Source organism: Dermacentor andersoni, chromosome 6, assembly GCF_023375885.2.
Source record: "Dermacentor andersoni chromosome 6, qqDerAnde1_hic_scaffold, whole genome shotgun sequence".
NCBI classification, from domain to species: Eukaryota; Metazoa; Arthropoda; class Arachnida; order Ixodida; family Ixodidae; genus Dermacentor; species Dermacentor andersoni.
In genome coordinates this window covers 50,429,606-50,446,696 of record NC_092819.1, presented here as the reverse complement: position 1 = coordinate 50,446,696, position 17,091 = coordinate 50,429,606, and the positions used below count along the sequence as shown (strand labels likewise).

The following is a 17,091-nucleotide window of genomic DNA, read 5'->3' as shown; positions in this document are numbered from 1 at the left end:
CTTGGGTGCCTTTCCTTTCATTAACGCTGTGTGACTGGTACTCCCAGGTCATGAAAGACTTGTGCATTATCGGCTTGGCATAGCGTTCCCGACTGGGAAAGTAGCAAATTTTTCAAGAAAGGAAACGCAACGCAAGCAAGGTGGATAACAATTATTGTTTGGGGATAAGACACAACCCAAAGGGTGCAAGCTTTTTTTTCTTTTGGAGTGTATGAATGTCTGCAGGCTGGAGCCCTTTGCTGCAGCATCACTCCTAGTGCAACCGTGACCTTGAGAACATTTACGCCGATCAATTGAAATTGGCAGCAATTAGGCCCTTGAGATTGAAAACCTTGTCCCGCATTTTTCAGATGCTGAGCAAGGAGCTGTCTGCCATGAAGGACGATGCCAAGCTGACTCGCAACGACATCCTGCACCAAGAGAACGTCCGACAGGGGCGCGACAAGTACAAGACTCTCCGCGAGATCCGCAAGGGCAACACGAAGCGCCGCGTAGACCAGTTCGAGAACATGTAGACACACCTTTCTTCTACCCACCCTCCTCAGTCCCCCAGGCCCCTCCCCCTACAGTCTTCCATACATACGCCTCCTCCTCCTCCTGTGTGCTTCCCCATTCCGCCCTCCTCCTCCGCACACTCGTTCCTTCCTCCATTACCCCAGACGTTGTCCCCGTCATCCCTTATTTTTATTCTTTATGTGTGCACAGCATGCAGGAATCGCGAGGAAATGTTTTGTCATCGTCGTTAGACATTTTTTTCCCCCGTTCGTTGAGTGCGTCATTGCCACTGCGTCAACTTGCTTTTCCTTACCTGGCGTGCTTAGTTTAGAGACTGTGAAGCAAGCATTCCAGGCTTGAGGAGCGTTGCTATCTTGCGTGGGAGGGGGGCCTGTTGGTGTTGAGGGGTGCGGAGGGGGTCGGGGCGCTGTTGATGTCGAGGGACGAAGGCAGATACACGCTTCGCAGTGCCGTTGTTGCTAGTGCGGTAGGGTCGGGAGACGTGTGGCGTGTTGAGGCTGTTATACCCGAGTGCTCCAAGAGCACTCGCCGAGTTCGTTTTTTCTTTTACATAAGGCAGGGTCATGGTTGGTGCCTACAAAGATCTTGTTAGCGGCGTGCACCACAATCGTTTTTTACAGTCTGGTTCGCGCTAACTTTTTGTACGTTCACTAGCCGAACGGTGGCTCCCTCTGCCTTTTTCCCTCCCAGTGTAGGATTGTTAACATGTTTGTGTCTGTCTTTTGCTACAAGCTTTGTACACAGACCTTCTTACTGTGCTTTTCGAAGATCTTTATTAGAACTACTACTCGCGTTATGGAGGTAGCACAACTTTTTTTTTTTTCCTATGACAGTAATCGGTGCCCCGTAAGAATTGTGCCTTCAGAGGAGTTTTCAGAAAGCAGGCTAGGCAATCAAGGTGCTTTACGCTCAACATTTGGCATACTCCTTACATGTTGCGACATTTTATTTTTTTTTTCAAGGATGAGGGCGTGTTGATGCTGTTGCCACTTCTTTTCTCCTCTCCAGACGTGCCTGTTCTTCTCAACGAAGTATTGTTTACTTAGACTGTTGTGGCATTACTTTGTTTTGTGCTGTTTATGAACCTTCTTTTCTTTCTCTAATGTGCATAACCTCTGGAGAGACAATATCCTAGTGAAATGTGAACTGGTTGGAGGAACTGTTCATAAATTAAAACTATTTTTTTTTTCTGAGCCAAAACAAATAAATGAAGTCCAGTTTTATAAATTACTGTTGCCCTCATTTTCTTCCATTTCTGCATTTGTGTTGTATGCAATGCTCCATTTCATACATCAGATGTTGGAAGTGCGTGCTACAAAAGCTAGACATCGCTACCCGCGTCGGGACCAAAAAGTGTCGTACGAAAGATTTGTGTGCATTATGTAATCTTAAGCCTACTTTTGTTTCAAGATATGCATTTGTTAAGTGTAAGGCATCGCACATATGAGCCCATCTGGCACCAAACGAATGGGAGTGGCATGTTTCTGCAACCAGTGGCCACAGCTCGCTGCTGGTGTTTCGCAACCAAGCAGTAGATAACAGACTAGAACATGCACGAATAATGCAGAATGCGACGGGAGACTTCTTTTGTCCGCAAAATGTGGTAATGTGTGAAATAGCTATTGTGTAGATAGCATTGTAGATAAACTGCACTGAAACATGGAAACATGAGATTTCTGGCAGTACTGCTTATGTAGCTCCTGCAGTGTTGCCTGTTAACTATGGAACTAAGTATGGTTTATGTGAAAATGTTTAGGCTATAATATATGACATAAATGCGCACAATCATTGCCAGATTTGCACATAATGAATTGAGAGTAATTAGGTACTTGTATTACATTTCATGGTAATTTAGGAATTTGATGTTTACATTTTTTTAGTTGGCAACACTAATTCAATGACCTTCACTAACCGTAATGTAATTCGTTCCATTCTAAACCTTCCGAGAACAAAGCCCTTACAGGTCGGCACGAAAATATAAGTACAAAACATACCCGACATAGATCCTGCTTTTCTGCCTCTTGTCAAATGATGACAGAACGCCAACTCATCGTCGCCCATGCTGCAAGCAGGTATCCTGGGAGATCGCTTTAAAGGGTTACAATCACTTTTGAGTAATTTTGAGCCAATTAAGGACTGGTCATGTCAAGTTTCAGGAACTTGTACTGAGCCAACGTGAAAATATGAGAAATTTTTTGGTGTTTGTGGCGCCATACTGTCATTTTGGTGTTGGTGTTTGAAGGCGAAATTCAAAAAATAGTACTTGACTTTCATATCTTTTAATCTACTTGTTATTGTGAACGTAATGGAAATTGAGTTTTCAAAGAACACTTCATTGAACTGTCTTATTCTTTCTTTGTAGTGTTAGAATCTTTCCTCAGTTGGTTGCCTGCTACCTTGAAAAGCACAATTCAAGGTTATTGTGTAACTCGTATGGTAGAATCCTACGCATGCTCTGCCATTTCGCTTCACAGTACACGGTGCCTATAGGATGGTGTGGATAGTTACTGTCGATGAGCTCAGTATGAAGGTTGCACAGAATTGGCCGAAACGAATTTTCTTTCACATTTTTTATATGCAGTGCAGTTACGTTTTTCAGTGGTTAGGAGTGTGAGAATATTCAGAAGTTCGAATGCAAATCTAGGTCTCTGTTTGATTTAGATTCAATTTGAGAATTCGCTAACTTGTCGAACATTCATCGAATGTGCGAGAGCGAGAATGGTGGAATTAAGTGAAGACTGCCCCAAATGATCTTGCTGAAGAGAGCTGTGGTTGCTGCGTAGAGGCACCAGTTCCTGCAGGGAGCGCATCGGGCAGATAACTTCTGCTCAAGGATATTCGGTCAACGAATGCATTATTAGGCAGCGTATATGTGAACTTATCCTCATTAGGCAAATATTCGTATTTGTCCATTTGCACCGTGCTTCCATCCCTAAACAATGCGGTGCTGCAGCATCACGCTTCTCTCGTTTAACGAGCTCTACACGCTGTATCACCCACTTTTATTGCGATAGCAATTATAGAAACACTCCAGGTGCATTTCTGGCGTCGCCGTCGCCGTGAGGTTCTGTGTAAAGTCCAACGGCGATAAAATAGTCGCCGCGCACCGTATGCTGTATGTACCAGTGAAAGCGTGCGAGGGTGAGCCGGCGATGGCGGCTCAATCTCGCGCACTCAACGGAGGAAAGCGGAAAGGAAGCGCGCAGTCTTCCGTCGCGCGCACGGCTTCCGGGGAAGGGTAAAAAAAGGGGATGGGGAGGCTCTTCTCCGGGTGGCCCATCTTGAACGCCAGTGCGACGGATAGAGTCCGCGCTGGGCTGTGTTTTCACGGTTCGGTTCGCGTTGAAGCGAGAGGCAGCACGAAGGTCAATACGCTCGCTGCTGCTGCCGCGTTTCCATACTGCAGCGTTCTGACGGCGAGTTTCCGCGGTCATCGAGTGAGATGTGTTCATGCTTGCTTGTGTACGCGTGACACCGTGCTTGTTAATTTAGTTATGCCTGTGCGTGCAAGTTTACACGACCGATGGAACTATTATCCTTACTTCGTACAGCGGTCCATTTGCTATCGCAATCGATATTTCGCCTTCCGGGCGAAACTGCGATTTTTTTTTTACTCTCGCTGTCCTGGGGCATCAGATACGTGAAAGCAATGGGGCCACAATAGAAATCCAATATTTCCCTGTGTTTAGAAATAAAATATTCCATATTATATTTGATATTCTGAAGTCCTTCTTTTATTTCGCGACTATTCGTGTTCGATTCGGAAATCTCATTATTCGAACACCAACCTTTTAGTTACTATAGTTGCCTGCGACTTACCAGTTATAAATGAGACCTTATATACGCATGTCGTGGTAACCCGATTTCACAAACGTGACGCCAATCTTGTATATGCCAGATCTTGCCCAACTCCGCGAATCGCCGCGAATGCTATATGGGTCGCATCAATCTGACAGAAAAGAGGACCAGAAAATAAATTAAGGCTCCTCATTTTCCCCCTCTGATCGCCTTCCCCGCGTCGCCGGCCGACTGAATAAGCTTCACGGAATGATTAGTATCTCGTAACTGGCGAGCCGTCCGGAGCGTATAACTCCGAAATAACTGTCACCACCTGACGCGGTTTGGCGAACTCCAGAATATTGATACACGATTACGTCTGCACGTCGCTCCTACTAGCATGTCGGCCACCTCGACCATTGTTAGCTATACTACGGTCAACGGTAGAACGCAGCATGAACATTGGGCAACAGGTGGCCGTAAGCGACCGCAAGCATTCGTGCACATTAAATGAAACCATGTCGAAACAAGATACTTAGCACGTTCGATAGTAGCTAGATGGGTCAAAAGCCGGCAGCCTATACGGTATTGCCGCGCGTTGTACGCTTGGTGAAGATGTATATATATCCGAGATAATATATATATGAAGCCCGATGGTCAGGGAACTCTGCCCTAATTATTGTCAGCGCAGAGAATTTGGGGGCCGCGTCATGCGGTGTCTCTTGGGGCCGCTAGCCATGTCGTTCTCCTTGACGTCGACGACCACATCGTTTTGCCTGTCGTCTGCTTCCGATGTGGCGCGTCGCCCGTCGTCTTTCGAGTCGACTCGGCTCGCCGACGAACCTCTAGCCGCCGGGGACTCGTCGCCCGCTGCCTCCACGATCCTGTTGCTTCCTTTGTCTAGTATGGCCAGGAGGTCTGGGTCTACAGTGTCTTCCGCTGCACTGTCCGTGTCCTTCGCAGCAGCGCCTGGCCCCTTGCCGACCATTCTGTCTAATTCGTCGTGCTGCTCTCGGGAGTGGGCTTTCTCCCATTCAGCAGGATATCTGTGCGCGGAGATGCGCCGAGCTCTCTTTTAGAGTGGCAGGCGTTGATCAGAATCAGTCTGTCATTTCTTGGCCTTCGACAGTGCCCTAACGTTATAGAGAGCGCCGCAAAACTGTAACTAAACATAGGTTACAACAATCGTAACCGTCTGAAACTTATACTTTATTACCAGGTTGGTATTCTTAACTGCACTACCGTGTTTTATTTTCTGCTTAAAATATTTACCTGTCTAATAAAGTCAGCCTTACTTTCCACGCTGTAAACACCCTTTTGCCAAGCTGAAATGTGCAAAAATGTGGGTCTAAAGGTGTTTTGATCACCGAAACAACCTTTTCATTTCCGCTCCCCCCCCCCCCCCCCCCCCCTATGTATTATTTAGCTAGAACACCCTTCTGGATATACCAAGGCTGTTTTCGGCTGTCAAAACACCTGTTCTTCATGCATGTCGCCACCCTACTGTTGGTTGGAGGGGTCTATTAGCTGGCTATATCGAAACATGTGTTCTGATAGAAACTTAATGCTTAATTACGTAAAACAGATGCTCCCACTTGCACTAAACTGCAGGTTGAAACACCATGGCTATACAGGGCGCAACTATCACGCACCAAGATTTTAAAATATGCAAATGCTACGTAGCTAGACAGGACCAAGGTAACGTTGCTTGCCGTCGCTTGGAGATACTCAGTTTTTCTTTTTTTACATTCCACCTAATTACCTAGTCTTAAGCAACTTCTCTAATATTACAATTAGATTAAAAGTGTTCTTTTCACTAGTGAAAGGTGCAACAATGACTAGCGCGTGCATGCATTCCTTCTAAGCAGCACGGGCATAATGCTATCTATGCCTTGCTCCCTTTGGAGGAAAGGGTGTTAAAGCAACTCAAACCAGTCTTTGAATGGCTCTTTTAATTTCTGGAGATGCATTTTCCCTAGCGTGTAGGGGTGTTAGGCAAAGACACAGTAAAATGCCCTTAATCAGGTAAATCGGTTTACAGTGCACCTATGTTGTGCAGTCATGTATTAAGGTTTACTCTACATATGCCCCTTCTCTTAGGATCCCTGATGGGAGCGGCATTAATAATAATTAGCATAAAATCTATAATGATGACACTGATACGGTCTTCAAACGGAGCTGACAACCCGGACCACGACGCATTCTGCCGCGTTGTCACATTCCGCCATGTTGATGTTGTGAGCCAATCGGAGAGGTCGCAGCCAGCCTGGGAGCCAATCGGAGCTTACAATATGGCCAGTTTTACAATATGGCGCGGAAAGGCCGATTTCACGGCGAGCTTCACGACGCCACCGCTCACAATAATGTGAACTGGAATGCGCAAACACACAGCATGCTGGTACTAATACTAGCGAGCCGACTTCAACTACGGTAAACTACTAAGGTGGGTTTGTTGTGTTTGTACTACAACAAACCCACCTAGCCCTCGAGATGAAAAAGAAAGAAGGCGAAACTATACTGGCATTCCCTTCGGCATTGCCTCGAACCCATGTATACAGCAAGCGGCGAGGACTCTCATTGTGGCGCCTACAGGGCCACTGCGCAAATGCTCTGAACGTGGTTAAACTAAAGCCCCTTAAACTTCGTAAAGTATCGACGCTCTCCTCCTCCGCCTTCACTCCTCCTCGTTTCTCCTCTCTTTCACGCTCCCTCCTCGACCGTGGCGCCGCCTACAACGTAGCAACGGCGCTAACAATCTCTCCTCGCCACTCCGTAGACCATGGAGGAAGCTTCCGATCTATGAGGTTCCTCCGCGCCGTAGACGCTTCTCGAGCAAAAATGGCGCTGATGCATGGCGCGAGGGCCCGCGTGATGCTATTGAATAAACCGGTTCGGCAGTGGCCTGAATATATATGTATATAGCTATCCCGGCCAAGCGTACTTTGCGTGGAGGTACGAGTTCAGAGCCCGGGCCAGCTGGCTGCCTTCACCGAGCAGCTGTCGCAGCAGCTCGTTCGTGCCTCGACGCGGTGACGAGACCGGGACGCTGCGGCGGTCGCGCACCAGGAAGTGCAGGTCGCGGACGTGGTCGGCCGCGCCCCGTGCGGCGAGCGCCGTGTCGGAGAGCGGGCTGCAGACGCCCAGCGTGAGCGCGCCGCGGTCGGGCTTCACGCAGTACTCGCGCGCGTGGCAGTCGCGGTTGAAGTAGCACGACGACTTCGCGGCTACCGCAACGGCGGCCGGCCGACCCGCTCCGTCGATGACGAGACTCGACGGAGCCTCTTCTCCGGGTGCGGCGGCGGCGTCTGAGCCCGACTGCGTAGAGTATGCACACGCCGTGGCGGGTGACACAAGGACATAAATTCATAGCCACGGAAGGCGAGAAAGTTGGAAGGCGATTCAAATTCTGGTTGAAATTTCATAAAAGGCAATGCCTTTCTGGGCGAGTTGTAGATGAGAATGGGGTATATATAAATATATATATTGTGAGAGCCGCGCTGGAGTGACTTTTGATCGACGTCTAATCGCCTTCCAAACTTTTATCATCAGTTATCGCATGACATCATCAGCGCCATTATCATATTATTATTGCCGTCACTATTATCATCTCACCATCCTAGTCATCATCGTGGCTTTAAAAAATTCGGTATATGGTTCACCACCATCATCACCAGTTTTGTCACATTTTTAGACTGCACTATCTTCGGGATCGGCCCACGAATGAGGCTGGAAACAGACATTAGAAAGAGCCATACTTAATACGGAAAAGTGGCGGCGACTCTCCAAGGAAGACATCGTCTTCAAAAGAGGCTTGGGCTAGGTTTACATGAACTAGACAACAGCAAGTCGAGGCGGAAGTCGTTGCTGGCTGGGAACTCGGTCTGCCCGATGCGACATGAGGTAGAGATTGCTGCGGAAGCGTACGGTAGCCTGCGGCGAGGTGGCTGCGAACTGCCGACCTGACCTGTCCGCGTTCGCAGGTGCGTTGCATGTGGATAACGCGGCGCAGCCGGACTCGACGCTCGTTCGGCCAATTGGTTTAGCCCGACTGGCCATAGCGTTTTCATTAACGCGACAGGCAAATATCAGTCCGAGCAGTCGACTCGACTCGTTTTTTGTGGGGTTCATGTAAAGGCACTGTATAGGAGTGAGCATCACGTGACAGTCTTGAAACCTAATTGTACATATATAACGAGAGGCTCATGGCAAATGGCCTTCACTACATGTTACGCAAGCTGAATTTCTAGCCACCGAGCTCGCAGATAACATTATGGGGAAGTAGAGCGGAGTGCTGGTGGCAAGAGACAATGATGACGAAGACGCTGCTAAAAGCCAGAACGAACCAAACAATGCCTTTAAAGGTTCGGCTATCATGGAGGGTCTATTTCCCACGAGTGAAAGCACAGGCATTGCCAGAAGTGTGGTCCCTAAATATTCTAGGGACCATTCCCGAAGCACCGTGCAACGGAAGAAATGAGGGGGCGAAAGTGCGTCAGAGGAGGTTCGCTTGCCGAGGCTATAGTTGCCAGACGTCATGCTCCCTCCCATTGCCTTTTTCCTTCCTCCATGATTTTAGCAGTCAGAGGGAACGCCGCGTTATAGGGCTGTTTGCAATGTCTCCGAGGGAGCGGCGTGGCGCAATTCATAAATCACAACCTGCGAGATGGGGTTAATGGAGCGGCGTGCCAGCGCGTGTGGCTTGTTCTCGGATGCCGTGCAAAAACGAGCTCGTTTTGCGCTGCAACCGCTGCGGGGCGCCACCCGTAGGGGTGGCATAGAGTTACTGCACGTGGCTCCCGCGTGGCTCCCTGCAGAAGCGATATACAGTAACTCTAGGGGAGGCCGAATGGCGGGAAATTTGAATTATGTAACTAGAGCTGTTCGGGGCATATTCTCGGCCATTCACTTTGGCGATGTACTTTCACTTTCGCGTGACATGGCGTCTGGCGCGAAACTTCCTGGAGTGACGGGCGTTCTGCCCATGCGTTACGCCACTCTACATCCGCTGAAAGCGGTATCGCAAACGATGAAAATACGTTTTGTACAGCTCGGGTGAATGCTTATAATCGCAGCACTGAACTGATTTATGTCTTGAGCCCGACCAGCAAAGACATTGGTTTAGTTCCATCTTACACGTGTGTTATATTTCTTGCACTGAAAAATAAGTTAAATAACCCTTGTGGTTAGTTCCAAGAAGTGGGAAGTTCCTCTTTCATTTACAGTCGCTGACTTTGTTATGTGTGTAGAAACGTTACGTAGCGCCGGTGCTTATCCCACTATAGAGCGCAAGAGGTGACGTTTCTGCAGTTCGAAATAATGTGCAATAACAGTAGCAAGTCAAGCAAATTATGTAAATTCGCACTGGCTGCTGTGAGTATATGTAACGCATTTTTCTAGTCCAGATATGTCAGCAATCGATTACATAGTTTTCTATCTACGGCATGGTATGACGTTTAATATTTTGATTTCTCAACCGATGCAGTACCGCGCTTATATATGAAATATTCTTGAGACGGAGATCAGATGAGCTATCTGTTACGGACCCAAATCGGTCCTGGAAGTGCAACATTGTGCTTTCGAGGAAACGGGATATTTCTCGCAAGGTGAGTCCTTTCCATCGAAAAAAAAAAAAAAAGCCGTTTCTTGTGTATGCGAACCGTATCCTCAGAGCAGCGACTTCAAGCCTTTACTTAAAGCAGCACGATGCATTCATTGCGTGTTTCAACAGTGGCCCGTGTATGATGTAGGATGGCGGCAGTTCAGTCAGTAATCGTTCATGTCAAACATGGCGTCTACATTGTGTGTCCGGTTCCCGCATTGCTTCCGGAGCATGCAGTCAGAAAAAGCATAGCCTTCGAGACCTGTTTCTATGCCGCACTGCCGAGCACGAGGATTCCCGGCTGCGGCGGCGCCTTCCGATGGGTGCGGTATCATGCAGTGACGCTCGTGTTAAGGCTTTTGGAGCGCGTCGAAGAACTCCAGGTGCTCAAGTTTAATCCCGAGGCTTTGGCGTCCCTGATAACCCACTGCGCTAGTTTCCGGACGTTAAACCGCATTATTGAATTAACAAGGACTGACTTGAAAAGACATTGGGTCATTGGGCTTTCGTTCTAGTACGAAGAGGCTATAAAAATGCCAGGTGACGTGGGCTACTTTCTAGCATAAATTCAAAGCAGCAACTTACAGGTGACTTTTGGAACAGCTCCTCCGTGGATATCTGCGGTCTTCGAGCCAACGCGTGTCCGACCATGGAGGTCACGAGGGCCAAATCAAGGATCAGGGCGTACATGGCCGACATCTTCCATCGGGAAGTTGCGCTAAAAGGAATTAATGCTCACACATGCGTTTTTGCTGTCGCCTTTAACGTGTGGCACGTACGCGCGATTTGGTGTGCGCCATTTTCTTCGTCCTCTTCTTCGCAGCGCTTTGCCGCTTCACGGTCTCAGTAATTACCAACCTATAAAATTTATTTCGATTCTGTGCGGCACACGGCTAGCACCGGCGCAGTGGCTCGCGTCTTTATATTCACTAGCTTGATGTGGGCGAGTTGGTGCAACATACTTGAAGAAAAAAAAGAAACAGCGCTACAAAGACGCGGACTAAAAGAAGAACATGTACGACGGACAGGCGCTAACTTCCAACGAAACTTTATTTTAAGAGAAAGGGTTTATATAGATGGGAAACATGAATAGTACCACCGTGACATCAAGACCTCTGTATCGCATCAGAAAAGCAGTCCCTTTTTCTGCAAGTGCAACTGGCGGGCAACTAGTGCACGTGCCCTCGGCCCTAGCTATTTAAAACGCTTCTAATATCTCCCTTTCTAGTCTATCTCCAGAACGTGCCAGAAACTTTGTGTCACAAAGATACGGACGGCATTTGTGACGTTTACAATGTTCAGCCAGATGACACCCCCCGCATTGTTATTTACGGCCCAATGGTGTTCTCTCGCCCTTTCATTGTAACACCGCGTCCCGTTTGCACAATATAAACCTGGTTTGCAATGCTCTTCGGAAGGCGACGAATAAGGCCGAGGTAGGCGTTTTGGAAATATTTTTCTCCGGAAAGACCCACAAGCCTGAATGCCCCTTTAGGGCCATTGTCTATGAGAAGAAGGCTTGGCAGATGCAAGTAGGGCGCTACCTCAAGCGCCATTTATGTCATTTGCCCCTATAGGTGACCCTTTCCTCGTGCGGAGCTATAGTGAAGTTGGGCTGACTTTAGAACAAGGAACTTGGAACGATGTGTACGCGTTTTCAGTGGACGTGGAAGACTTGTATTATGTGATTCCTCACGAGGGATTGCTCTGCGCCATTAAGAACAAGATCGAAGACTTCGGTGAAGTTAGGTTCAATTGTGCAACCGGAGTGAATAGTGACCAGCTTCTAGAACTCTTGAACTGTTACCTTCGTTCCACCGCCGTTAGTTTCGAAAACCAACAGTATGTACAACGCAAGGATATTTGCATTGGATCGTCGCCTACGCCCATTCTATCGGATATCTTTCTTATAGCGCCTTTGACAAGTGTGTAAACTGCATTCTGGTTCAGTCGTGTGCTTCCACCATACTGATCGAGGTACGTCGATGACCACCTCGTGGTTGTACACGTGGTACCAGGGTCGAGGCTAGATGACAATGTAGAATGGGCAATTAACACTTCTAGAAATGCATCGGAGGCTCTAAAATTCACGTGCGAAAGGCCAAGTGATAATTTCATTCGTTTCCTGGACCTTAATCTCACTTTAATGAACACGCGTGTTTGTCTGGAATACCAGCCAAGGTTGAACAAGCAGCTGATTTCACATGACAGTTTCCACTCGAAGTTAGTCAAAAGAGAAGTTGCAAAGACTTGTCCAAAGGAAGCTCTAAATAAATCTTGCATCCACAAAGGCCTAGCCGGCTTCCCTTATTTAGTTTCTAGCGTCCGTGATAAGCTTCTTCAAAAGATCAAATAGGTAAGGGAGGGCGTTAGCAAAGAAAAGGCAGTTGATAAGAAGAGCGATACAAGTGATTCCATATTGGCACAGGGCGTCCCACAACCTCAAGAAGGTTGCGCAAAGGCACAATGTTAATCTTGTCTTCAGCGCACTATGTAAATTGGCCATGATATGCCCTATACTGACAAAAGCAACAGCAAAACCATGCTCTAATAAACATGCAGCGCCGTACACGGAATGCACTAGAAATGTCGTGTATGAGACACCCCTAAGCTGCAACCAGGTTTATATTGGGCAAACGGGACGGTGTTGCAATGATGGGGCGCGAGAGCACAATTGGGTCGTAAATAACAATGCGGGGGGTCACCTAGCTGAACATTGTAAACGTCACAAATGCCCTCCGTATCTTGATGACACCAAATTTTTGGCACGTTCTTGAGATATACTAGAAAGAGAGATATTAGAAGCGTTTTACATTGCTAGGGCCGAGGGCACGCGCATTAGCTGCCCGTCAGCTGGCACTTACCGAAAAAGGGATTGCTTTTCTGATGCGATAGAGAGGTCTTGATGTCACGGTGGTACTATTCGTGTTTCCATCCATATAAACGCTCTTTCTTCGAATAAAGTTGAGTTGGAAGTTAGCGTCCGCCCGTCGTATACATATTCTTCTTTTAGTCCGCGTCTTTTTGGCGCTGTTTTTTCTTCGAGTATTATATTCAGTACATCGCATTTCTTTTGTTGTTGTGGGTCTTACCGATTTCCTCATGCTCAGTTCCACTGTAGTGGGTATAAGCGCTACTGATCTGGAGCAAGACTCGGGCAGGCCGTCGGAGCTACACCAGCTACCATGGCTCACGGTGGGGCTCCGACCCCTGGGCGTCGAGGCGGCTCGGAGTACCAGGGGCAACGTCCGAGCCGGCCGGGGACGGCGTCCTAATCCCAAGGGAAGACCATGCGGACGCCGAATCTCGATGGATGGAGTGACGCCCCACTTCGTCCGTGGCGCCTTCCGGCTGCTGAACAGCATGGAGGGCGTCGCGCAGCTCACGACGCTGGTGGTGACCTGCGTCGTCGTAAAGTGGATCCGCTTCTACACGCTTCGCCTGAGCGTACGCAGGGCCAGCGCCGCGCTGATGGTCATGTTCTTCTTCCTCGTGTGCTACTACTTCGCCCACCTGGAGAAGCAGAGCATTACCAACCGGCGACGCTTCGTCGCCTACACGCCGGACCAGTTCGCCGACCACGTCGCCGGCGACGTCAAGATGATCCAGCGCTACTTCTGGATCGCGTCGCGCAAGCCTTCCAAGTACGGCAACTACCGCCGGCTCAACAGGGTCTCGCAGGCCCTGCTGCGCGCCAACCGGGACCTGCCGGGCGCGGCCAACCGGACCTGGTCGTTCGTCATCGTTCGCTCCCTGGCGCCCAGCGCGTTCGTGCTGCCCAACTGCCGCTCCTACTTCTTCGAGGGGCTCTTCAAGGTGTGCGAGAACGACGACACGCTCTCGTTCGTCGTGGCCCACGAGATGGCCCACTGCCTCCTGGATCACACGCTCGAGAAGGAGTCGCTCGCTTACTTCCTGGACAAGCTCAATACGCTCGTCTGGGTCTCCTCCCTAGCGCTCATCCGCGGGAACATCAGGGCCGCCCTGGTGCCGTGGTTCGTGAGCCGCGCCCTGCACTACGCCGTTTTCCTGCCGCACAGTCGCTCGATGGAGCTCGAGGCCGACTCGCTGGCGCTGCGGATGACCGCCAAGGCCTGCTTCGACTTCCGCTACAGCATAGTGTACTTCGACAACGCCGTGGCGCTCAAGAAGAGGGCCGCGGGCACCAAGAAGACGAAGAAGCTATTCTCGACGCACCCGACGCGCCGCGAGCGCGTCGGCGCCCTGAACCGCCAGATGGACGCCGCCCGGGAGCTGCACAAGGCCAGGAACTGTCCACCGCTCCTCCCGCTCCGCAAGAATGACAAGGCCAGGGTCGAGGCGCTTCTTAACGAAATCGCCCAAGAGTTCGCGAAATAATATCTCGATGGCATATACCGTGTTTCGAGGCATTCATTCATTTTACTGCGACACTATGCTGATAAGTACTTTGTAAGGAAATGCGGTGTGTGCTTTGTCTCAAGAATTGCGTGCAGTGCAGCGTGGGCTATGTGTTGCGTCAGCCGAGAGGGCTGCGTGTTTCTTGACGACGGAGGAGGGCTCACCCGCTGCGCGCTGCTATTCCTTCCGTGAAACTTGCGCGTGAAGGGCAAGCAGAGTCGTGAAATACGGTTCATCCCTCTTTCATCTCTTTTATTGCGATAGCAATTATATGGACACTCCAGGCGGATTTCTGCCATCGCCGTCGCCGTGAGGTTCCGTATGAGTGAAAGCGTGTGAGGGTGTGCCGGCGAACGCGGTGCAATCTCGCGTGCGCGAGCGAGGAATGCGGTCCGGATGGCGTGCCCTCTCCTGTGGTGCGCGAAGCGGGAGGAGGGGGGGGGGGGGGGGGAGAGGCGAGGTAGGCGGGCAGTTCTTTTCCAGTGGCTGCTACGGTGTCTCGATGTCCTCCTAGACCGCCGCTCTGTACCGAGTGGACACAAGCGCCGCGTCTACTACGGCGTTAGCCACGCGAATCGCGGACGCGGTAGGGACGCGTTGCCGGCGCCCGTGTGTCTTGAAAGCCATCTGCTACGTGGCTAAAGTGCGCGCTCGCGCAGGCCTCATTTTCAAAGTGATCTGCGGTGTTTGCAGAGTGCGCTCGAGAAGGAGTCGCTTGCCTTCGTATGCTGTGCTTCGTATGCTTCGTATGCGCTGTGCTTCCGACGTTTCGTTTGCACTGAAGCGAGACGTGCATGAAAGTCAATTCGCTTGCTGCTGCCGCGAATCCAGAATTTTCACACTCACTCCAGAATTTTCACAGCGAGTTTCCGCGCTCATCGAGCGAGATGTGTTGATGCTTACCTGTGCGAGCATGACACCGTGCTGGTAAATTTAGTTCAAACACCTTGACAGGCTACTTGGTTTGAATCCATGAAAGAATGTGTAAGCGCGACTGAACAAGCACGTAGAAAGAAGCCGACACACAAATACAGCGCTGTCTCTGTGTGTCTGTTTCTTTCTACGTCCTCGTTGAGTCACGCTTACACATTCTATTATTGTTAATTTAGTTGGTAAGTGAATGCTTACAAGCTTATACGGCCGATAATTAAAACTACTATCCTTAGTTCGTACAGCTATTTACTAGTTTGCTATCGCAATCGGTGCTTCGCCTTTCCGGCGGAATTGCGAATTTTTCTGATTGGCTGTCGCGACCCGTAGCTTTCGCAGCACTGCGTGGAGTTGTTGGTTCGTCCGTGGTACACGGACAGGTTAATTTGGAAACAGTTGCAAAAATGAAGATGCCTCCCATGGCAACTATACGGCTCTAAATTGGAGGAGGATCCCACAGCTGCGCGGAGTGATGCGTAGAAGCCAAACGAGGGAGAGGAGGAGCTTCGGTGCGAGTGTGGGGCTCCGAGGATTGTAGAATGGGGACGCGCCACGCACTGTAGGATGTTGTTTGGTAGTGCTACCTAAAGCCCCTCCATACACGTGCGTGGATGCAGGGGCTTTTGTGCTACCAAGCGACAAAGTTTCCACAATGCCCGTTGAGGAGAGCTTACTACGCAGTTAATGAGTCCCAGGACCATACCAAATATTTTAAGTCTGTTTTTCTTTTTTGCAGCGATGAACATTTAAGGGCGTAAAAGTACCCGGAACACGACCCTCCATGCATTAAAAATGCTCAGTGAACATTGTTACGATCGGCCAGTGGGGGTAGTGACCTTCTAGCCTCCCCTAGCCCGCTTCGTGAAGCCAACAATGCGTCTCCCTCGGACAGGCTACCAGCGCAGCAAGGCGAGACACGTTTGGCGGACCGAGTATTGTTAGCTGGTTCGCTGTCGCGTTCACGGACTAATTGGAGCGAGACAACTCCTGGAAAAGGGTGTTCTACGGCGTTCCCCCATGGCATCCGGTAATCGTCGCGGTCGTTTGGCAGACGCGGCAGCTAGCTGCGGAGTCAGCTCAGGAACCATGACGTGTCAGCGTGACAACCCCTTTCTACGAGGCTCCACTACTTTCGGTGTGTTCAGTGGAACAAAAGTGCGGGAGTGAGTGTGAACCCTGGCCCTCAAAGGCGCGTCCTTCGGCGACTTTGGACGCTCCGAGTGGGTGAAGGTTGGACGGCAGTTTTCCCTGGCCTAGGGATCTAGGGAGGACAGAGGGGGTTTAAGCAGACGTTTTCGGCTCTTCGGTGTGCTTCGTTTCAGTCATGCTACACTGATGAAATGCAACGTTCTACACACTTCATGTAGATATTCTAAATAAATCCCGTACTCTTCGTTCTCGCTTTGAACAAGTTCCTCCCTTCAAACACGTCCTTAGCGTGGATGATTCGGATGACGGCATGGGCCAGCTACCCCTTTTGACATGCCCGACCCCAGCTCTTACAACATGCAGGTGATTTGAATTGTACCAAGGATCTCGAACTCGCCTTAGGCATCTCGCCACGCATGTTGTACACAGCTGTACAGCTACGTAGCTACACGGTTATGTCCAGGGGAGTGGTTCCAGAATATGAACCGTAGCACGCGAAACCCCACTCCCCCTCTTTGAAAAATAAATTTACGTGTACCAGGATGTTGCCTGCTGTGTTTTATATCGCCCCATATGTTAGCACCGGTAGAATGCAATCATTGTACACTTTTCATTTCAACGACAGTAGTAAGCTCCCAGTCAGGATGTGGCAATGCCTGCCGTATGCTCTCCAACCCATTTTTATTCTTCTGTAAATTTTCTTCTCGTTATCAGGATCCTCTGTGAGTAACTGGCCTAGA

The 17,091-nt window shown here is 49.7% G+C and overlaps 3 protein-coding genes across 6 annotated transcripts in view; 2 read left to right on the top strand and 1 right to left on the bottom strand.

Annotated features, from left to right (window-relative positions):
- The window catches only part of Moe (moesin), a 145,421-nt gene extending 143,678 nt beyond the window's left edge, over window positions 1-1,743 (top strand). For all 4 annotated transcript variants that reach the window (XM_050171769.3, XM_055066616.2, XM_050171770.3 and 1 more), the window contains exon 14: window positions 351-1,743. In XM_050171769.3, the coding sequence (XP_050027726.1) occupies window positions 351-515 (165 nt within the window). In that variant the 3' untranslated portion in view covers window positions 516-1,743. The remainder of the gene's footprint in view (window positions 1-350) is intronic.
- A 2,783-nt stretch (window positions 1,744-4,526) lies between these two features.
- On the bottom strand, window positions 4,527-11,205 carry LOC126523062 (uncharacterized). Its single transcript, XM_050171891.3, has 3 exons — window positions 10,478-11,205; window positions 7,235-7,608; window positions 4,527-5,339 (listed from the first exon to the last, which is right to left on the bottom strand). Exons 1-3 carry the CDS (start codon window positions 10,589-10,591, stop codon window positions 4,976-4,978), a joined length of 852 nt encoding a protein of 283 aa, XP_050027848.2. The 5' UTR covers window positions 10,592-11,205; the 3' UTR covers window positions 4,527-4,975.
- Window positions 11,206-13,201: 1,996 nt separating this feature from the next.
- LOC126523063 (metalloendopeptidase OMA1, mitochondrial-like) lies at window positions 13,202-14,251 on the top strand. The gene has a single exon (XM_050171892.2). The coding sequence runs from the start codon at window positions 13,202-13,204 to the stop codon at window positions 14,249-14,251; it is 1,050 nt and encodes a 349-aa protein (XP_050027849.1).
- Window positions 14,252-17,091: the final 2,840 nt, after the last annotated feature.